The sequence below is a fragment of the Anoplolepis gracilipes genome, chromosome 8 (assembly GCF_047496725.1).
Source record: "Anoplolepis gracilipes chromosome 8, ASM4749672v1, whole genome shotgun sequence".
Taxonomy (NCBI): Eukaryota; Metazoa; Arthropoda; class Insecta; order Hymenoptera; family Formicidae; genus Anoplolepis; species Anoplolepis gracilipes.
The window spans coordinates 13,047,398-13,064,174 of NC_132977.1; the positions used below are offsets into that span (position 1 = coordinate 13,047,398).

Genomic DNA, 16,777 nt, shown 5'->3' on the forward strand with positions numbered 1-16,777 from the left:
TTATTATGATAATTAAGAAAATGCAAAATTTATAATTGATAAAGCGATTTTTAGTATGATTTGGTATTGACATACTAATATAATGGTTTTAAAAGTATTATTGTTACGTTCGCATAATTTGTTTATTAGATTTTAGCGATTCTGATTTTATAGTAACATATATTCCTATATATTTTAATAGAGAAAATTTCAATTCTTATTTAGAGAGTTAAATGGTAAAGTAGACTAATGGTTGCAATTATATGATTTCCTTTATTGATAATGGTCAGTATTATTTTGCTAACACTATGTAAGCAAGCAATATCCAATTTAATAGCTATATAATATTTTGCTCGATTAAATATTTTATTGCGCGAATTTGAGAGATATACGTATATCTCATACCTTGTGTTCATATTTCTAGCGGTACGTTTATATTTTGAAAATTTTTATTTGAAATTTTTTGGCGGGACGTCACATCCCCCCCTTATTTAAGAACGAATTCCCGATGTTATCGGAGGGATTTGTTCAATATCGTTCAATCGCTCTCGAAGGTCAGTGTAAACAATGGGAATAGGGGTGGTTGTATTTACCGCTGTTGCATTAACGATAGTTGACTCGATTTTGGATGCTGTCGGTGTTACTGGTGAGGGACTCATTGGCTCCAGGGGAGATTGATCTTCTTCTGGCTCTATTCTTCGTTGATTCACGGATCCTCGTGCTAAGTGAAGTAGGAGATGTGTGAGAGAACTCCATACGGCGCTAGCAGGTGCAGACTGCATCCGTACACGATGTGAAGGGCGTATCCATGGATTGTTGTGTCAATAGTCAATTTAATGAGTCGTATAATTAGGAATACTCCTAGAATTCCGGCCGTTGCTGATCCGAAGGTTACAAATCTACCCCAAATTCTTGAGACGATATTCGAAGCTATTTTCTGGAGTGATTCCTCGTCTAGCAGACTGTATATAGAGACTTCTCCGGGTATGACAGCTTGTCCTGTCATCCCACGGGCTATGAAATTTAGAAGTGCTGGTTTCTCTGCAGGAAACATAATATGATCTCGTAACTTTTCTATATCCTTTTCAGTATATATTCCACTAATGGCTAATGGACCTGGGGTGAGGTATTTCCAACTCAAAGAAATCATCGGATGTAATCGTTGTGGAGGTAATTGTATGACTTGTGGATCAGGGGTGAGCTGGATCCATGTATCATCTCTGCGGTAGAGTATTGGTAGTTCAAAGCTACATTTCTTCTGAGTCCCGAATTTGGTGAGTATCCTTGATTTTGGCGTTAGAAATAGTGAAGCGTTCCTTACTGTTTCAGGGAGCTCGGCATAACATTCTTTTGTTCTCCGAATTATGGCGTCAACGGGAATACATTTTATTACATGAATTGCCTCTCCTGCAGTGACAGCCATGTATCCTGGTCCTTTCATTAATCGATAGGCGAATTCGTCAGGCTGTAAGGTGGCAAATGATAAGGTGTTAGTTATTACATCTTTTTCCAGCTCGCATTTCTGTTGAATGACATTGTGGTAAAGAGATGTCATTTGATATCGTATGTGTTTTTCTACATATACAAACTTCGAGTTCATATATGCAAAAATATCAAGATTATCAATTGGGATTGTTCCTCTTTCGGCGAAGACGTCTCCCTTTTTAGTTTCCAGTATAAAGAGTTTGGGATGCTCTGTACGAAGAAGCGTGTATCCGCACAGTGGCTGTTCCCGTGTTCTTGTCAGAGTGAAGGTTATGTCTTGTGTTGTCAGGCTGTATACAATAGGTGATTTTCCTTCACTGGTATCGTCCGTAGTTTTGATAGCAGGTCCTTCATATAGAACGTCGTATTGATGAAAATTACATGAAGAGGTAGGCATCGGTTCCCAATAGGTATATCCATCCTCTGAATCGATGCAAAATCCTTCACTGAGCGTACAAATTGTTCCTGATTTTAGCATTATTTTTCCAGTATTTAGTTTCACGGGGACATAGGTTGATTTTAATATTCTGGCGACAGCTTGCACGACAACGTCGTCCCATGTTCCATAATGGTCGGAATACTGCGTGCTTTTGCATTTTCCATCGTTGCCTACGCTTCCAGCCATGGTGATGCTGTAGGAGGCGATTTGGTTGACTCGGATGCCGTCGATTAAAACTCTTGCTCCTAGCGAAAGAGTACCATCACGAAACATTTGTTTGCACTGTGAGTGTCCGGTTTCATGTATATAGTCAGCACGTCCGTTATGCACGATGGAAACATGTGAGTGCATGCCACAGTAATATATAGTTCTTGAAATTTCAACCTTACATTGTATTATATATGCATGATTATAGTCAGATAATTGAAGCAGTTGGATATAAGTATCCGTAGAGTTTGATGTTTTATGCGGAAGATTGCATTCTCCCACATCCAACAACGAAACCGATATGATATTTAAATGTCGCCCTCCGCAATCAAAACCAAGAAGGGCGAGGGAGGTTTGCGCAGTGAATAATAATACTAAATGATACATCATTTCTGTAAGTAAGCAGATACAATTTATTATTTATACATGTATATTTGTATGAATATAATATATATATATATATATATATTTACTTTATTTCATGGTATTTCCATCTCATTTGTTGGTTCATACATTAATAGTATCTTTACTTCCGTATTGTCGCAATCATACAACTCTTCTACATTATTTGGGTCTAATTCTCTTCCTCTGAGTACGCAACATATCGCTAAATAATGCATGAAGAAAGTAGAACATTCTTTTACGGAAGTATAAGTAATTATATCATTTCCGCAAATATAACAATTTTCTTCTTGAAAAATACCACTATACATGCCATGGAATTGTATAAGTCCGTACGCTTGAAAATTTTGTTGAATTAATCTGAAGCAAGTGACGCAATATCGATTATATTCCAGGACAATGCGTCAGAATATAAGGCGGCTTATATCTATAAGGTTTAGGTCTACACATTTTATGAATTACTATTGCTACGTAGAAATATATATATATATATATTTATTTTATATGTATTCAAAAGTTATTACTATTATTATTATTATAGACCAGGCCAGGCTCAGGTCGCCAATGTCTCCAAGGAATGGATTCTCCTACTGAAAAGATGATACTTGTATATATATATATATATTTCTTAATCTGAGCACTTATACATAACTCTATTGTCTATTGTTTTATATCTATTCTTATATATATATTTGTATTATACATTATATATTATTATTTTTTTTTTATTTTCGTATTTTATGTGTTATTTGTTATATTTTCTCTTTTTTTTATATTAGTATTACTACCTTGTGATTATATCTAACCTAATATTTTTATATGCCCATGTGTATATGTGTTTAGCTTTTAGTCGTCGATGACTGCTAATATTATAGGGTCCTCATAATCGCGGATTGTACGGTGTAGTTGCTCTATTTCAGTAGTGAATTCAAAATACCTATTGATATAGGGATTGCAATGAGCTATAGGTTGGATAGTTCCCATGTGATTTTCGCATGCATAACATTTATTTCTGTAGAATTTTGTGCCATCTACGCTTGATGTCTCTTAGTTTCCTGGTAATATGACTTTACTGATTCAGGAATTAGTTTATTATAACATGTGACGCATAAAGTGACATGTGCATCATATATTTTTTGATAGGAGCGAGTTTTGAAACAATGTACGGTATATAATTTTTGAAGAGCTTCTACGGAAGGGTGTGAGGAAGATAATGGTGAGGGACCTGGCTGATTGTGCGTTGAATGATGCACCTTGTTGCCTGAATTTAATTAGTAGTATCTAGCTCCGTTTACATGTAATATGAGCGGATTAGGAAGAGAATTTATTTGTCTTTCATCGCAATACAATATGAATTCTAAGAACCTCAATAAACATTGGTCGCATTAATTTACGGGTTTGACTATGGTGATATCTGTATTACACCGCGCGCAGATTATTACACGGAAGTGTTCGCCGGAGATCAAGTGGTGTGACACTATCCACTCATATTGATCTCGATATCGTGGTTGGTAAATGTGATAACACTGAGTACAGTAAGCAAATCCTGACGCGATGTCTATACCCAAAAGATTTATAGCACCGCGAGGTTGAAAGTATTTGACATGGATCGAAGCTAGGTTGTATTGCTGTGTTGAATTGTAGCCCAGTAGTATGGTTTCTTAAGCTCATTCTATAAAGAGAAAAAGAATAGTGTGTCACGTGCTGTGACCCGCTGTTATCGTCTACCTAGGTGTCAATAACAGGGTTGCTCTCTATTTAGTTTTTTGGGTAATCTGTCTAAATCGGCTATACCCAGGGCTCCGCCGAGAGCAGGATCAATATGTACTAGAAACTAACAAATCGGGGGATTTTTTTACTGATCTGGAATGATGATAATAGAGACTTGATTTAAAAACTCTTTTATGATATTATCTAAATTGTAAATAATGTTTTCTTTATTTTCTTCTATAAATTGGATTAAAGTTTCTAATATGACTTCAGAGTCAACAAAGGGATTTTGTTGAATTTTAGAATCAGTTGTCTGAGGCCTCATTTATTTTATTTTATTTGATAAGAAAAAAATTAAGAAAGTTGGAAATAAAGCGATTAAATTTATGACATATGTATTTGAAAATGATTAAGAATGTTAAGCAAACGCGTTGAATCCCGCTATTGTATATTTGATATAGTCTGGTGGTCAGAATGCAATTCACTTGGGACTAACGAGAGGCTGAGGAAGTTCTAGGAACTCCATGACACCATGACAATTATCGCGTATGCAATGAACGTGACGCACAATGACACTTGAGTCAATTAAAGATGAAAGAAAAAAAAAATAAAATTCTAAAATTATATCTGCAATAGTTTTGAATTTATTCAATTTTAAGTTGGAGCAATAATTATGATTAGAAAATTTCAATTTTGAAATTATAAATAGATTGTGATTAATTTGACAAATTTTCAATTATATTAGAATTGAGGTAAGGATTATAGTGGTTCGTGATAGTAATTATGAGGGATTACGTACTTACTGTTGTTGTATAGTAGAATTCACCGTCGGAGCAATTCCAAATATATACTGATTTTGAAAGTTTTAATCTACGACTTGTATAATGTAAGAGCAAATTTCTCATTAATTAATGACTGCTTTAATATGAAGAACAAAGTTAAATTGTGAAATTTAAATGATTTGGATTTATATTGAATGTAGATATCTCTTTCCTTAAGAGAAAGTCAACTGTTGTAATATTTTATTTTTCATAAATATCGTTGATGCATCTATTCATGTAATAAGAAAAGATTATTAAAATTGTTATTGCTCTTATGTAGATATATATATATATATATATATATATATATATGTTAATAAGAGTATGGTTCTTTGCAGGTTCAGCACTGTGTGGTGAGGTGTCATATAAAGAAATGTACACTGGAATATGGTGGAGGCCAGCGATATAATTTACTGTTTCAAAATCACTGTCTCCGATGGAAAATAGGAAGAAGAGATTAAGCAAGGGATGCTCCGTTATTTTTATTATTAAATTAAGTATAGCGAGTAGTTAATTCTCTTACATTGATAGATCGATTATTTAATTTCATTCTAAATTTGCAAATTTCTTGATATAGTATTTTAACTTTATAATTCTTGAGAGTAATATCAGAATGTGAGTCAATTTGTAATTTTATAAGTGTCAATCGCCTGAACTGTGAGTTATTCAAAAGAGTGAGATATATATATATATATATATATATATATATATATATATATATCTTGTATGTATGTCTAGTTAACTGTATAAAATTTTTATTTCGGAGCTTGAAGGTGGAACAGTTTATTGCATTAGTCGTAAAAGCATATGTCTAGATTGTAATTATAATTGTTTTGCAAAATCAAAGTTGTTAGAGTAATATGATGTCATATAAATGTTAAGCACGATGTGTTATAAATAGTGGTTCAATTCGGAATTCTTTTCTTTTTTATTATATTTTGTTGGAATATGAGTACGTTTTTCTTTTTTATTAAAATAGTAATATTCTTCTTGATTGATCATATGTGCGTGTGTGTGTATGTATTTAAAATAGTGACTTACCTCTATTAATGTCACTAGTTTTGCTGATTTTCCTGGACCTTTTCCTCGTACTCTGGACTCGTGGATCTCCCTCAGGGATGTCAGTGGTAGACGTTGAGGCAGGATGCAGCTTGATTTCAACCAAAGGTCCAGGCCAGCCAATAAATTCGAAGGTTCTTCGCAAAATGGGAACTTCGACTGAGTCGGATGCAGGAAGCTGATCGAAAAGTTCTACGACAATTCTTTGATTGTCCGGTACGTTAATTTGTCTTTTTTTTCTACTTGGCTGAGACCGTTATCACTGTTCGAAATTTGTCTCTGTCGGCGTAAAGCGGCACGTAGTTGTCTATGTCGTTTACCGGCGCGACGAGAACCAGGCATTTACTATAAATTATAATCAAAATTTTATTTTAATTTGAAAAGTTATTCATTTCAGTTTGACAATCTGGATCAAGCGACATTCAAGCAGCTCATCGACTAAGTCTCAGCTCTGCTCGAACTAACACGAGGGGCACGTCACTCTGCTCTATTCCAGGCACGGGTCTCGCTAACGCTCAAAATCCAGACGTACGTTAAATATTTTATCGATATTAAATTAATTATAGTAAATACTGGTTGGGGGTGAAGGAACACTATATTAAAATAATGAACTTGTGAATATTCTGAAATAAGCGACTATGTATTTTAAAAGCTTGAAGATTTTACAGAGATTGCAAGTAATGATTACAAATGTTGGTCACAATTCGAATGTAAAAAGTACAACCGCACTGTACCAGAAATTAGAAATTAATTAACAATAAAGTAGTAATTCTAAATTATAATGTAGAGTGAGTCGAAGCTCTAAATTATAATATAAGACGAGTCGCGAAGACGAGAAAGTAAAGTATTATTAAAGATCTATCTTGACGACACAAAGTAGCTGACGAAAATTAAGTTAAAATTGATTTTAGGACGCAGTGAATGTATAAAGACAGAGACGACTTTTCACGACTTCGGACTAACGTTTCGGAGAGATGTTGAAGTGACTTATTAAGATGACGAGTTGTTAGCGATTGTACGGTTATGATGGTATTTTTCGACTGGTCACTTCGGATGTTATAATGCGACTTATTATGATGATAATTGAAAAACGACTTATTAGGTTGATGATTTTTTAGCGACTTATTAGGTTGATGATTTTTTAGCGATTGGTCATTCCGGATGTTATAATGCGACTGAACTGTTTAACTGATGGTGAGCGACTGGCTCTGTCCGCAAACTCGACTGACGTTCTGCGGTCCGTCCCCATTTTCGGGTCACCTTCCTCTAGGCGTCCGGTGGATCCAAGACTTCCCGGGTTGGCTACTCGTCCGGTGGAGATGGATTCTTGATCTTGGTGAGGGAACTCTCCGCCTTCGAAGACGTCAGAAGCGGCGAGCTCTTCTTAATCTTAAGTTGATATTCAGCGGTGAATATCAAAAAGCACGTTGTTATAATATTTAGTTTCGTCGAGTCGCTGCGTCGAGAGATAGGAATAATATTCGGTTTCACTGGTCTCTGCGTTGACATAATATTTAGTCTCGCTGAGTCTCTGCATCAATAGATAAGAATAATATTCGGTTTCATCGGGTCTCTGCGTCAAGAGATAAGAATAATATTCGATTTCACTGAGTCTTTCTCGCCGTCGTCTATTGCGTCATCATGCGAATGAAAGGCTCTTTGTATTATAAAATAATTTCGCACTCTTATATTATAATTCCTTTTACAGCAAGAGAGACTTATTAATTTAACTATAGCAAGAGTTAATATTTATTCTCAAAGTTATTATGTCTCATCATTAATTTTTCTTTTCACTTATTAATTTATGCTTTTATATTTGAATTTCCTTTAATTTTCTCTCTTGTTGTATCACATATTTCATATTGACATATCTGCTTTTATTATAGTATCTATATGGAAGGTTTAATTAATGCAATTTAATACTGTTATTTTTAATTTATAATTCCTTTCTATCGTGATTCCTTATGGTTTTACTTTAGCATAGGAGACTAGCACTCCTTTACATATATATGTATATATATATATATATATATATATATATATATATATAAACATATATATATATATATATATAGTAATACTTGTCATACGTTATTTTTTAGAATATTACTTTTTCATCAATTACATTAAGAGAAAGTCTTCCAAGTAGATTTACATGTTGATATATAAAATCAGCTTATTAATATTATTAAATATATTAACTTATATGGATTTGCATATATATATATATCTCTGAATGCTAGTGTGCGTATATCTTTTGAAATGTACTTTACTGAATAATATTTCTTTTTTTTTCTTATTATTTTCCTTTTCATTATAGTTATGAAAATGTAAGATTTATAAAGCGATTGTTAATTTTGCTATATTAATTTGCAAGTATTTCTGTTACGATCGCGTAATTTATTTATTGAATTTCAACGATTCTGATATTACAGTAGTATTTTATTTCCATATATTTTAGTAGAGAGAATTTTAACTTTTATTTGGAAAATTAATATATAGTAGTCTAATGATTACAGTTTTTTTTTATTTCTTTACTGATAAGGATCAGTATTATTTTGTTAATACTTCTATGTAAGCAGTGTCCAATTTAATAGCTATATAATACTATGCTCGATTAAATATTGTATTAAGTTCAATTTGAGATATATATGTATATCTCATACCTTGTGTTCATATTTCTAGCGGTACGTTTATATTTTGAAAAATTCAATTTGAAATTTTTGACGGGACGTCACAACGTTATTGTTGGGCAATATTTCAAGTACTTCAAAGGGTCCAATATATTGATCAGAGAATTTTCCTTTAGTTGGTTCTTTCAATAAGAATATGTAATCTCCCTATTTAAATTCTTGTACGTGAATATGTTTATCGTAGTAGTGCTTGCTTCTGTTTTTGGATTGAATTAAATTTTGCCGCGCTTCTTCTTGCGTGTCGCGCAATCGATTAAATAAATCTGTTAAACATTCGGTATATGTAGGGTTTATATTTTCTTCCACTATAGTGTTAGATGAAGGTAATCGTGCTATTCTTCCAAAAATTAATTTAAAAGGGGAGAATTTAGTGCTTTCATGTATGTTCGTATTGTATGAAAACATTGCTAGGGTAAGATGATCATCCCAATTTGAGTCATAGTTAATTTGTATTTTCAGATATTCTGTTAGGACGTGATGAGACCTTTCTATTGATCCGTTAGATTGAGGATGATACGCGGTAGTATGATATTGTTTGATTCTAAACTTTTTTGCTAAGTTTCTCATTAAGACCGTTAAGAAATTAGATCCTTGATCGGTTAAAATGGCTTGTGGGGCACCGTAAACACATATGAAATTCTTAGTAAAGGCGTCGGCGATTATTAATGATGTGGCTTCTTTTAATGGTACCGCGACTGAATATTTTGTTAGTAAATCTTGCATAGTGAGAATGTAAACGTTTCCGTTATCGGATATGGGTAATGGACCTACAATGTCCATTGATACTTTGTCGAAAGCCGATCCGGGAGTGTCGGTGATTATCATAGGCTGTTTAGTTTTTACTCTAGTTAATTTTTTTAATTGACGGGTTCGACAATTCCGGATAAAAATTTGAATATCCTTTTTCATTGTATTCCAGTAATAGAAGGTTCGTAATCGATTGTAAGTCTTAGTTATTCCTTTATGTCCACCTATTGCTGAATCGTGGTATTCGCGGATAAGAGCTGATCTGTTTTCTATATTTGGTGTTTGAATAAGTTCTTTGTATATAGTTACGCGAATATTAATGTCATTTACATGTTTAATTAATTGTTTTTCTACATAAGCCCAAGGGATATTATCAAAAAAGTTAGTATTCTTAATTGAGATAGATTCTAATTGTAATTCATTTAAAACGTCTGTTAATGATTTAATACAATTTTTAATCTTGTCTGGCTCTATTAACGTGCGATGATTGAGTTTTAGTGGTAAAGATATTAAGGTCTTAGAGCGTAATGTATTTATTTTCTTAGCTCTTTCATAGGTTATATCTTTGTATGTAGGTAGGAGATTAGCTTCTTATAACTCTTTTACACCGTTATCAAGGGGTTTACCGTTCAGAGTTATAAAAATTACGTAATTATCATTATGTTTTAACAATCTGTCGCGGCTTATTAAAACTTTAGCTTTAGAGTCAGTGGATACTTCTACGTATGGCAAAATATCAGTTGGCATTAACTCTGTGTCGCTTTCATCGCTGCTTGTTTCTAAATCTTCATTACTAATAACGCTCTCATTACTATTGTAATCTTCAATAATCATTGAGTCAGAAATTGGTTTATTTATAGGCATATTGGGATGCGTTATTACAGGTGGGAGAGTATGGGGAATAACTTCGACGGAGGTTTGGCCAGGTGGTTGTGGCATTGAAAATAGAGATTCGTCAGAGTCAAAGTCAGGATCAGGTGGAAGAGAGGGGCTTTTTCTAAAGGGCAGGACTTTGTCACGTCCAGCGCCTCCGCTTGACACTAGTCGCCGTCCGTTGACGCCATAGGCCACCTGTTAAGTAGACATAGTAAGCGTTAAGCGCCTATAAAAATTTTTTCCTTTTCTTCTTATATATATTGTTACGTCAAACGGGGTCGCGGCTCCTAAGAGTGGTCGGACCTTTCGCCTGACCGGTCGCGTATTTCAGAAGCTAAGCTTCTGGGGATTCCTCGCGACTAGGCTTATCCGGACGATGGATGTTTTTCCTTACCAAATGGTCGGAGGTGGTAGAGCGTAAAGCTCGCAAAAAAACCACCAAAGAAGGTGACAATCGGGCTCCGGCAACCACGAATGTTAAGGCGAAGGCAAAGGAGCCAGGCAATAAACCACAGGGCCCTCAACCTAAGCCTGCGACGTCCAATCCTCCCTCCCAACCAAAAAAGAGGGGAGGGAAAAATGGACGTAGGAGAGTTTCCCGTACAACTGCGATGGTGCTTACATGCCCATCCGGCCAATACAAGGAGAATCTGAGACTGGCGATGGACAGTATAGACCTCGCCAGTCTCGAAATTAATGGCCTGAAGGCCAGAAAGGCAGTTACCGGTGTCCAACTATTTGAGGTTGGGGGTCCGGACAACAAAAAGAAGGCGGATGCGTTGGCGAGCCGAATGCGAGAGGTCCTCGCGGATAAAGAGGGGGTGATAAGAGGGGGAATCCCTCGAGCAGAGGGTACCAAGGAAAGGCTCTAAAAAAAAGCCCGAGGATACCCCCTGCCGAAAGATGATGGGGAGGGTACGCAGATAGAGGCAGAGCCGGAGGAGCTTGATCACCCAAAATAAATGGCGGTCAGGTTCCTCCAAGCTAACCTAAACCACGCCAGTCAGGCACAGAATCTCTTTTATCAGAGCCTGGCTGAGCGTGGCATCGGGCTGGCCATTGTTGCTGAGCCCTATAAGATCCCAGCAAAGCTTACGTGGCTGGGGAATGCAAGAGGCACGGCGGCAATCAAGGTCGGTGCTGCAACAAATAACACCCCCCCTCTCAAATGTATTGGAAAGGGGAACGGATATGTTGCAGCAAAGTGGGGGTCCACAACAATAGTTAGTTGCTATGTCCCCCCTAGTTGAAGTCCTGCCCAGTTTGACTCACTCCTTGAACAAGTGGGGGATGTTGTCAGAAACATACTCCCTGCCGATCCACTCATAATAGCTGGAGACTTTAACGTCAAGTCTCCGGCACTGGGTGAGTCGAGGCAGGACACCAGGGGAACTACCCTGGTGAGGTGGGTGAATTCGGTCGGCCTTCACGTTATTAACGAAGGCCGAGTGAGCACATGTGTCCGGCCCCAAGAGGAGTCGATCGTGGATATAACGATCGGCTCCAAGGGGGCCAAGAGGATGGTGCGGGGATGGCGCGTGGTGGGTGACTCGAGAGGGGAAACCTTTTCGGACCACCAATACATTGAATTTGTCCTGGACGCCGTGCATTACTGGGTACATCACCCACCTCGAGGCGGGGACACAGGTAGGTGGACCCTCACAAAGCTGGACCCCAAGAAACTAGAAGAGGCCTTAATGACCATTTTGTGGGGTATCCCGGAGGGAGAGGAAAGGCGGGACATTAACCTGGATGTGGAATGGTTGCGGGGCGTTATGCGCGAAGTCTGCGACGCAGTCATGCCACGCGCCAGGGTCCTCCGCCCACGTCACGCCGTCTATTGGTGGACGGAGGAAATAGCGCAATTAAGGCGCTCCTCTGTCCAGGCGCGACGCACCCTCTTTCGTATTCCCAGAAGAAGAAACCCGGAGATCCGAGAGGAGGCCTTGGCTGCCTATAGGGCCGCAAGATGCGCCCTTAGCGCCACTATCAGGAAGTCCAGGGCCAGTTGTTGGGATGAGCTACTGTCATCCCTCAACACGGACCCATGGGGGCGTCCATACAGAATAGTTCTGAATAAGTATAGGAACTGGACACGCCCCCCGTCACGGAATCCCTGGATACTCCCGTCCTCAGGAATGTTGTGGACACCCTCTTCCCGCTAGTGGTTTAGGAGTCCACACTCAACTGGGGTCCCGGCCTGGGGGGACCTTATGAACTAGAGGAGGACGAGGAGATATCCAGCAACGAACTTCAGCGCGCCGTCAAAAGAATAAGATCAAGAAAAGCTCCTGGCCCTGACGGCGTGCTTGGAAAGATATGGGTCTGGGCACTGGACTTTCTGGGAGAACGTCTGAGGTACATATTTAATAAATGCCTCAGACATTGCGCTTTCCCCCAGCAATGGAAGCAGGCTAAATTGGTCCTGCTCCCTAAGGAAGGCAAGGAAGAAGGAACCCCGTCGGCATATAGACCAATATGCCTGCTGGACGAGGTCAGCAAGATCTTTGAGAGGATCATTGCAAACCGATTTGTTCGACATATATCCCGAGAGGGTGGTCTCCACGAGGAGCAATATGGCTTCCGCGAGGGACGTTCGACTGTGGATGCGATTAGTCGTGTTACGTCCCTCACGGAGGAAGCCGTGGAAGGGGGCGGGGTGGCACTTGCGGTATTACTAGATATCGCAAACGCCTTCAACACTCTGCCCTGGGATAGAGTAATGGATGCCTTGTTGCGATACAGGGTCCCTCCCTACCTTGTGGAGATCATCAGACAATATTTCCGGGATAGGAGCCTGGAGTTCGTCACACAAGACGGACTCCAATGCCGACGGGAAATTCGATGCGGGGTTCCGCAGGGGTCAGTCTTAGGACCCCTACTGTGGAATCTCACATACAACCGAGTCCTTTGCCTTCCTCTCCCTCGTGGCTGCCACGCCATCTGCTATGCAGACGACACATTAGTGCTGGCCGCGGGGAGCAGCTGGGGGATACAGCAGCCAAGGCCGAAACAGCGGTGGCAGCCGTGGTACAAAGCATCACTGGTATGGGTCTTAGAGTGGCGGCTCAAAAAACCGAGGCTCTTTACTTTCACAGTAAATCCTCTGGGAAACCGCCAAGGACTCATATCCGGGTGGGAGGTACTTCTATCTCGGTGGGGAACCGGCTTAAATATCTCGGTCTCCTACTGGACGGCGAGTGGAAGTTTGGACACCACTTCAATGTCCTTGCCCCAAGGTGAAGCGCTTCTCCACGGCGTTGGGTAGGCTCCTGCCAAACCTTGGGGGACCGGATGGTCGAGTCCGCCGTATATACATGGGCATCGTAAATGCAGTAGCCCTGTATGAATGCCCAATATGGGCGACGGATCTCGCGGCCATGCGTTATGCAAAGGACAAGTTCCGACGCATACAGCGCAGCATGGCCGTGAGGGTGATAAGGGCCTACCGCACGGTGTCCCATACGGCGGCCACGGTCCTGGCGGGTTCGCCCCCCTTGGAGTTCCTGGCCGCAATGTACGCGGAGCGGTATAATTGGGAAAGGGGGCTCAGGAGGGGTCATAGCCCTCTACCAGCCAGGGTCAAGAAGACCATCCAGATCCACGCCCAGCGGTCTATGGTGGAGAGATGGAGTGCCCACCTATCTGACCCGAAGACTGCGGGTTAAAGAACCCGCGTTGAGGCCGTCCGGCCCTGTCTACAAAAATGGTTAGACAGGGCCCGAGGTGAGGTATCCTTTAGGATGACACAGGTGCTCACCGGGCATGGGTGCTTTGGTGAGTACCTGTGTTGAATCGGCAAGGAAGGTACCACGGCCTGCCACCATTGTGAGGAGGTAAGAGACACGGCGCGGCACACGCTGGAGAAGTGTCCGGCGTGGGACACGCTGCGCCGTGATCTCTGTTCAGTGGTTGGCAACGACCTCTCGTTGCCAACCATGGTTACGAAGATGTTGGGTGATGAGAGATCCTGGAAGGCGATCGTCTTCTTCTGCGAACAAGTTATGACGCAGAAGGAGGCGGCCGAGCGCATACGCCGACAAGAAGAGGCGGCGGCAGAAGCGGCGATTGCGGCCGCTGCAGCGGCTGTTGTAGATGACAGCAGCGAGGAGGAACAGGAGAAGGAGAGTGACTCCGATGGGAGTGACTCCTTGGGTCCCTCCTTGCATCGGCTACCCCCATTGACAATGAAGCTAAGGCCTTGACGAGCAATTGAGGGGGGACAATCCAGTCGCCCTCTCCTCAAAGGAGAAGATGACATTAGAGGGGGGCATGGTTGGGGATTGGATGTCTCCACCAAGTGCTCCCCTCCCTCTTATTAGCCCCCCTAGTAACAAACAGGATGGCGAGGAGGTAATAAGATCCCCCCTCATGGTCGCTAAACGCAAATGAGAAAATTAAAAAAGAGAGGGGCCAATAGGCCCCTCTATAAAAACCACACCTCAACGAAAGGTGGCTGGAATGATGTTCCCCCAACCAGAGACGGACGTCTGCTTTAGAGACGGTTGCGTCTCTCCCTCGGGACCTGGGTAGTGCAGGCGGGGGCCTGCATTGCCCTGTGTCGGGTCCCAGAGGAAGGTGGACGGGCGGCGTGGCCCCACTCGTTCACAAAAATAGAAGAAATCAGGTAGGACATCAACAGTCCTATCTGGGAAGGAGACTCAGCGAAAGTCAAATGTCGCCGAGTCTTAAGCGCGGAGGGGACCCACAGTCAGGGATACCGAAGTAATGTAACTGCGAGTCCCGGATCCCTGCCTGCCCCTCCATCGCGCGGAAGGCCACCGCAGGAGTTTTAGTTGGTAGTCCGGTGGTCCAATATGATCAGGACCACCGGGAGTCCAACATAACCACCATCCCTCTCCCGAGGGTGGTGGTATGCATCAAGCATTTCTCCTGCGTCAAAAAAAAAAAAGGTACACCCCATCACCACGGTGGTCCCCCACTGGACGGCCACCAAATCGTCTTCTTTCTCTAACATGGAGGCCAGAGCGGAATTCGCCGCCCTCGGTCTCCATGTTATGGACACGGAGCCCCGATCGTCCCGCACCCAAATCGGCCACCCCCAGGCCATAACCCTCTGCTGCGAGGCTGTGGACAAAAACGTCCTGCGCCTTGCGGCAGTGGTTCAGTTTGGCCTGAAGGATTTTAGCCTTCATTTTGGTTATTAAAGGCGATCAGGTCCTTCAAGGAATCTTCTGTCCCCACCTGGAGATTCCCCCAACCCTCCCCATCTAGGGGATGATCGGTAAGTAGACAATAGGTGGGGGAGGGTGAGGGCGACGTGGTTGCCGCTTCTGTCACAGATTCCAGGGTTGGAAGGTGAAGGGGGACAGAGGGGAGAAGAAGTGTTTTTCCTCTTCCTCCCTCCTCCCGTGGGCCCTCTACTACCTTAACCTTCACAGGTGGGGATTGGGCCTCTTAAGCGTTTCCCTGTGTCAAGGATACGGGGTCCTCCCTCGCATACCTTTTTCTTTTTTCCTTCCCAGTTCTGGCATCGACGTCCGTAACTTCCTCTCTATACTTGGGTAGCACAGCTACCTCAGGGGTTGCGGGGTGAGGAGGGGCGGACGCCGAGCCAAACGGAATATTCTCTTTCTTTTTGGGGGAGAGGGGGACGGCAGGGGGTTTGGTCCTCACGGCCCCTCCCCCTTCCTTTGCCGGTTTTTTCGGCTAAGGTTTTGTTACGGGGCAGACTTGCCGTCCAATCAAATGGTTGGACGGCCGCCCGCGCCCTGCACAAGTCGAACAGCTCGGGGTCTTGGCCGGGCAGTCCTTGGGTGTGTGAAGTTAGCATCTCAAATGTTAGAATCTCAAAAATAAACTTTATATTTACTTGCATCCAGCATAGTTCTACAGTTCCTGATAAGTTTTAACAAAAGTTCCGTCCAATTAATTATTAAAATCGAATTTTTAAAAATGAGATGCTAACTTCTGACAACACTTTACAGCATCTCACCATATTTCGAATACCTGATTACGGGGAAGTAAGAATAAAAAGAGTTCTATCGCCTAAACACGTCCTGCCAATAGTTCTGACGATTAAACAATTATTTTACTCAAAAAATTCATATTTTCGAACATAAATGTGAGATGCCGGTCGATTTTCGACAGTTCTGTTTATTTTAAGACAGTCTAGTATAGTTCTGGTCATGTACATTAATTTCATAAAGAGTTCTGATGATAAAAATAATTAAACAAATTTTTAAACAATTGTTTTGCCCTAAAATCGGGTATTTTCTTATAAAGCTGAGATGCTGGTCATTTCTTGACACATATGTATATATATATATATAATTACATTTATAATTAATTAAATATTATATACTTCCATTATTAAAAAAATGTGTTAATAAAATAAT

General features: G+C 40.7%; 2 protein-coding genes across 2 annotated transcripts; one reads left to right on the forward strand and one right to left on the reverse strand.

Moving 5' to 3' along the window:
* Nucleotides 1-470: 470 nt before the first annotated feature.
* LOC140668883 (uncharacterized) lies at nt 471-10,481 on the reverse strand. Its single transcript, XM_072898201.1, is given in 4 exon segments — nt 471-742; nt 745-2,502; nt 6,085-6,349; nt 10,191-10,481. Coding segments are annotated over 4 exon segments (2,586 nt in total).
* A 3,254-nt stretch (nt 10,482-13,735) lies between these two features.
* On the forward strand, nt 13,736-14,086 carry LOC140668884 (uncharacterized). The gene has a single exon (XM_072898203.1). The coding sequence runs from the start codon at nt 13,736-13,738 to the stop codon at nt 14,084-14,086; it is 351 nt and encodes a 116-aa protein (XP_072754304.1).
* Nucleotides 14,087-16,777: the final 2,691 nt, after the last annotated feature.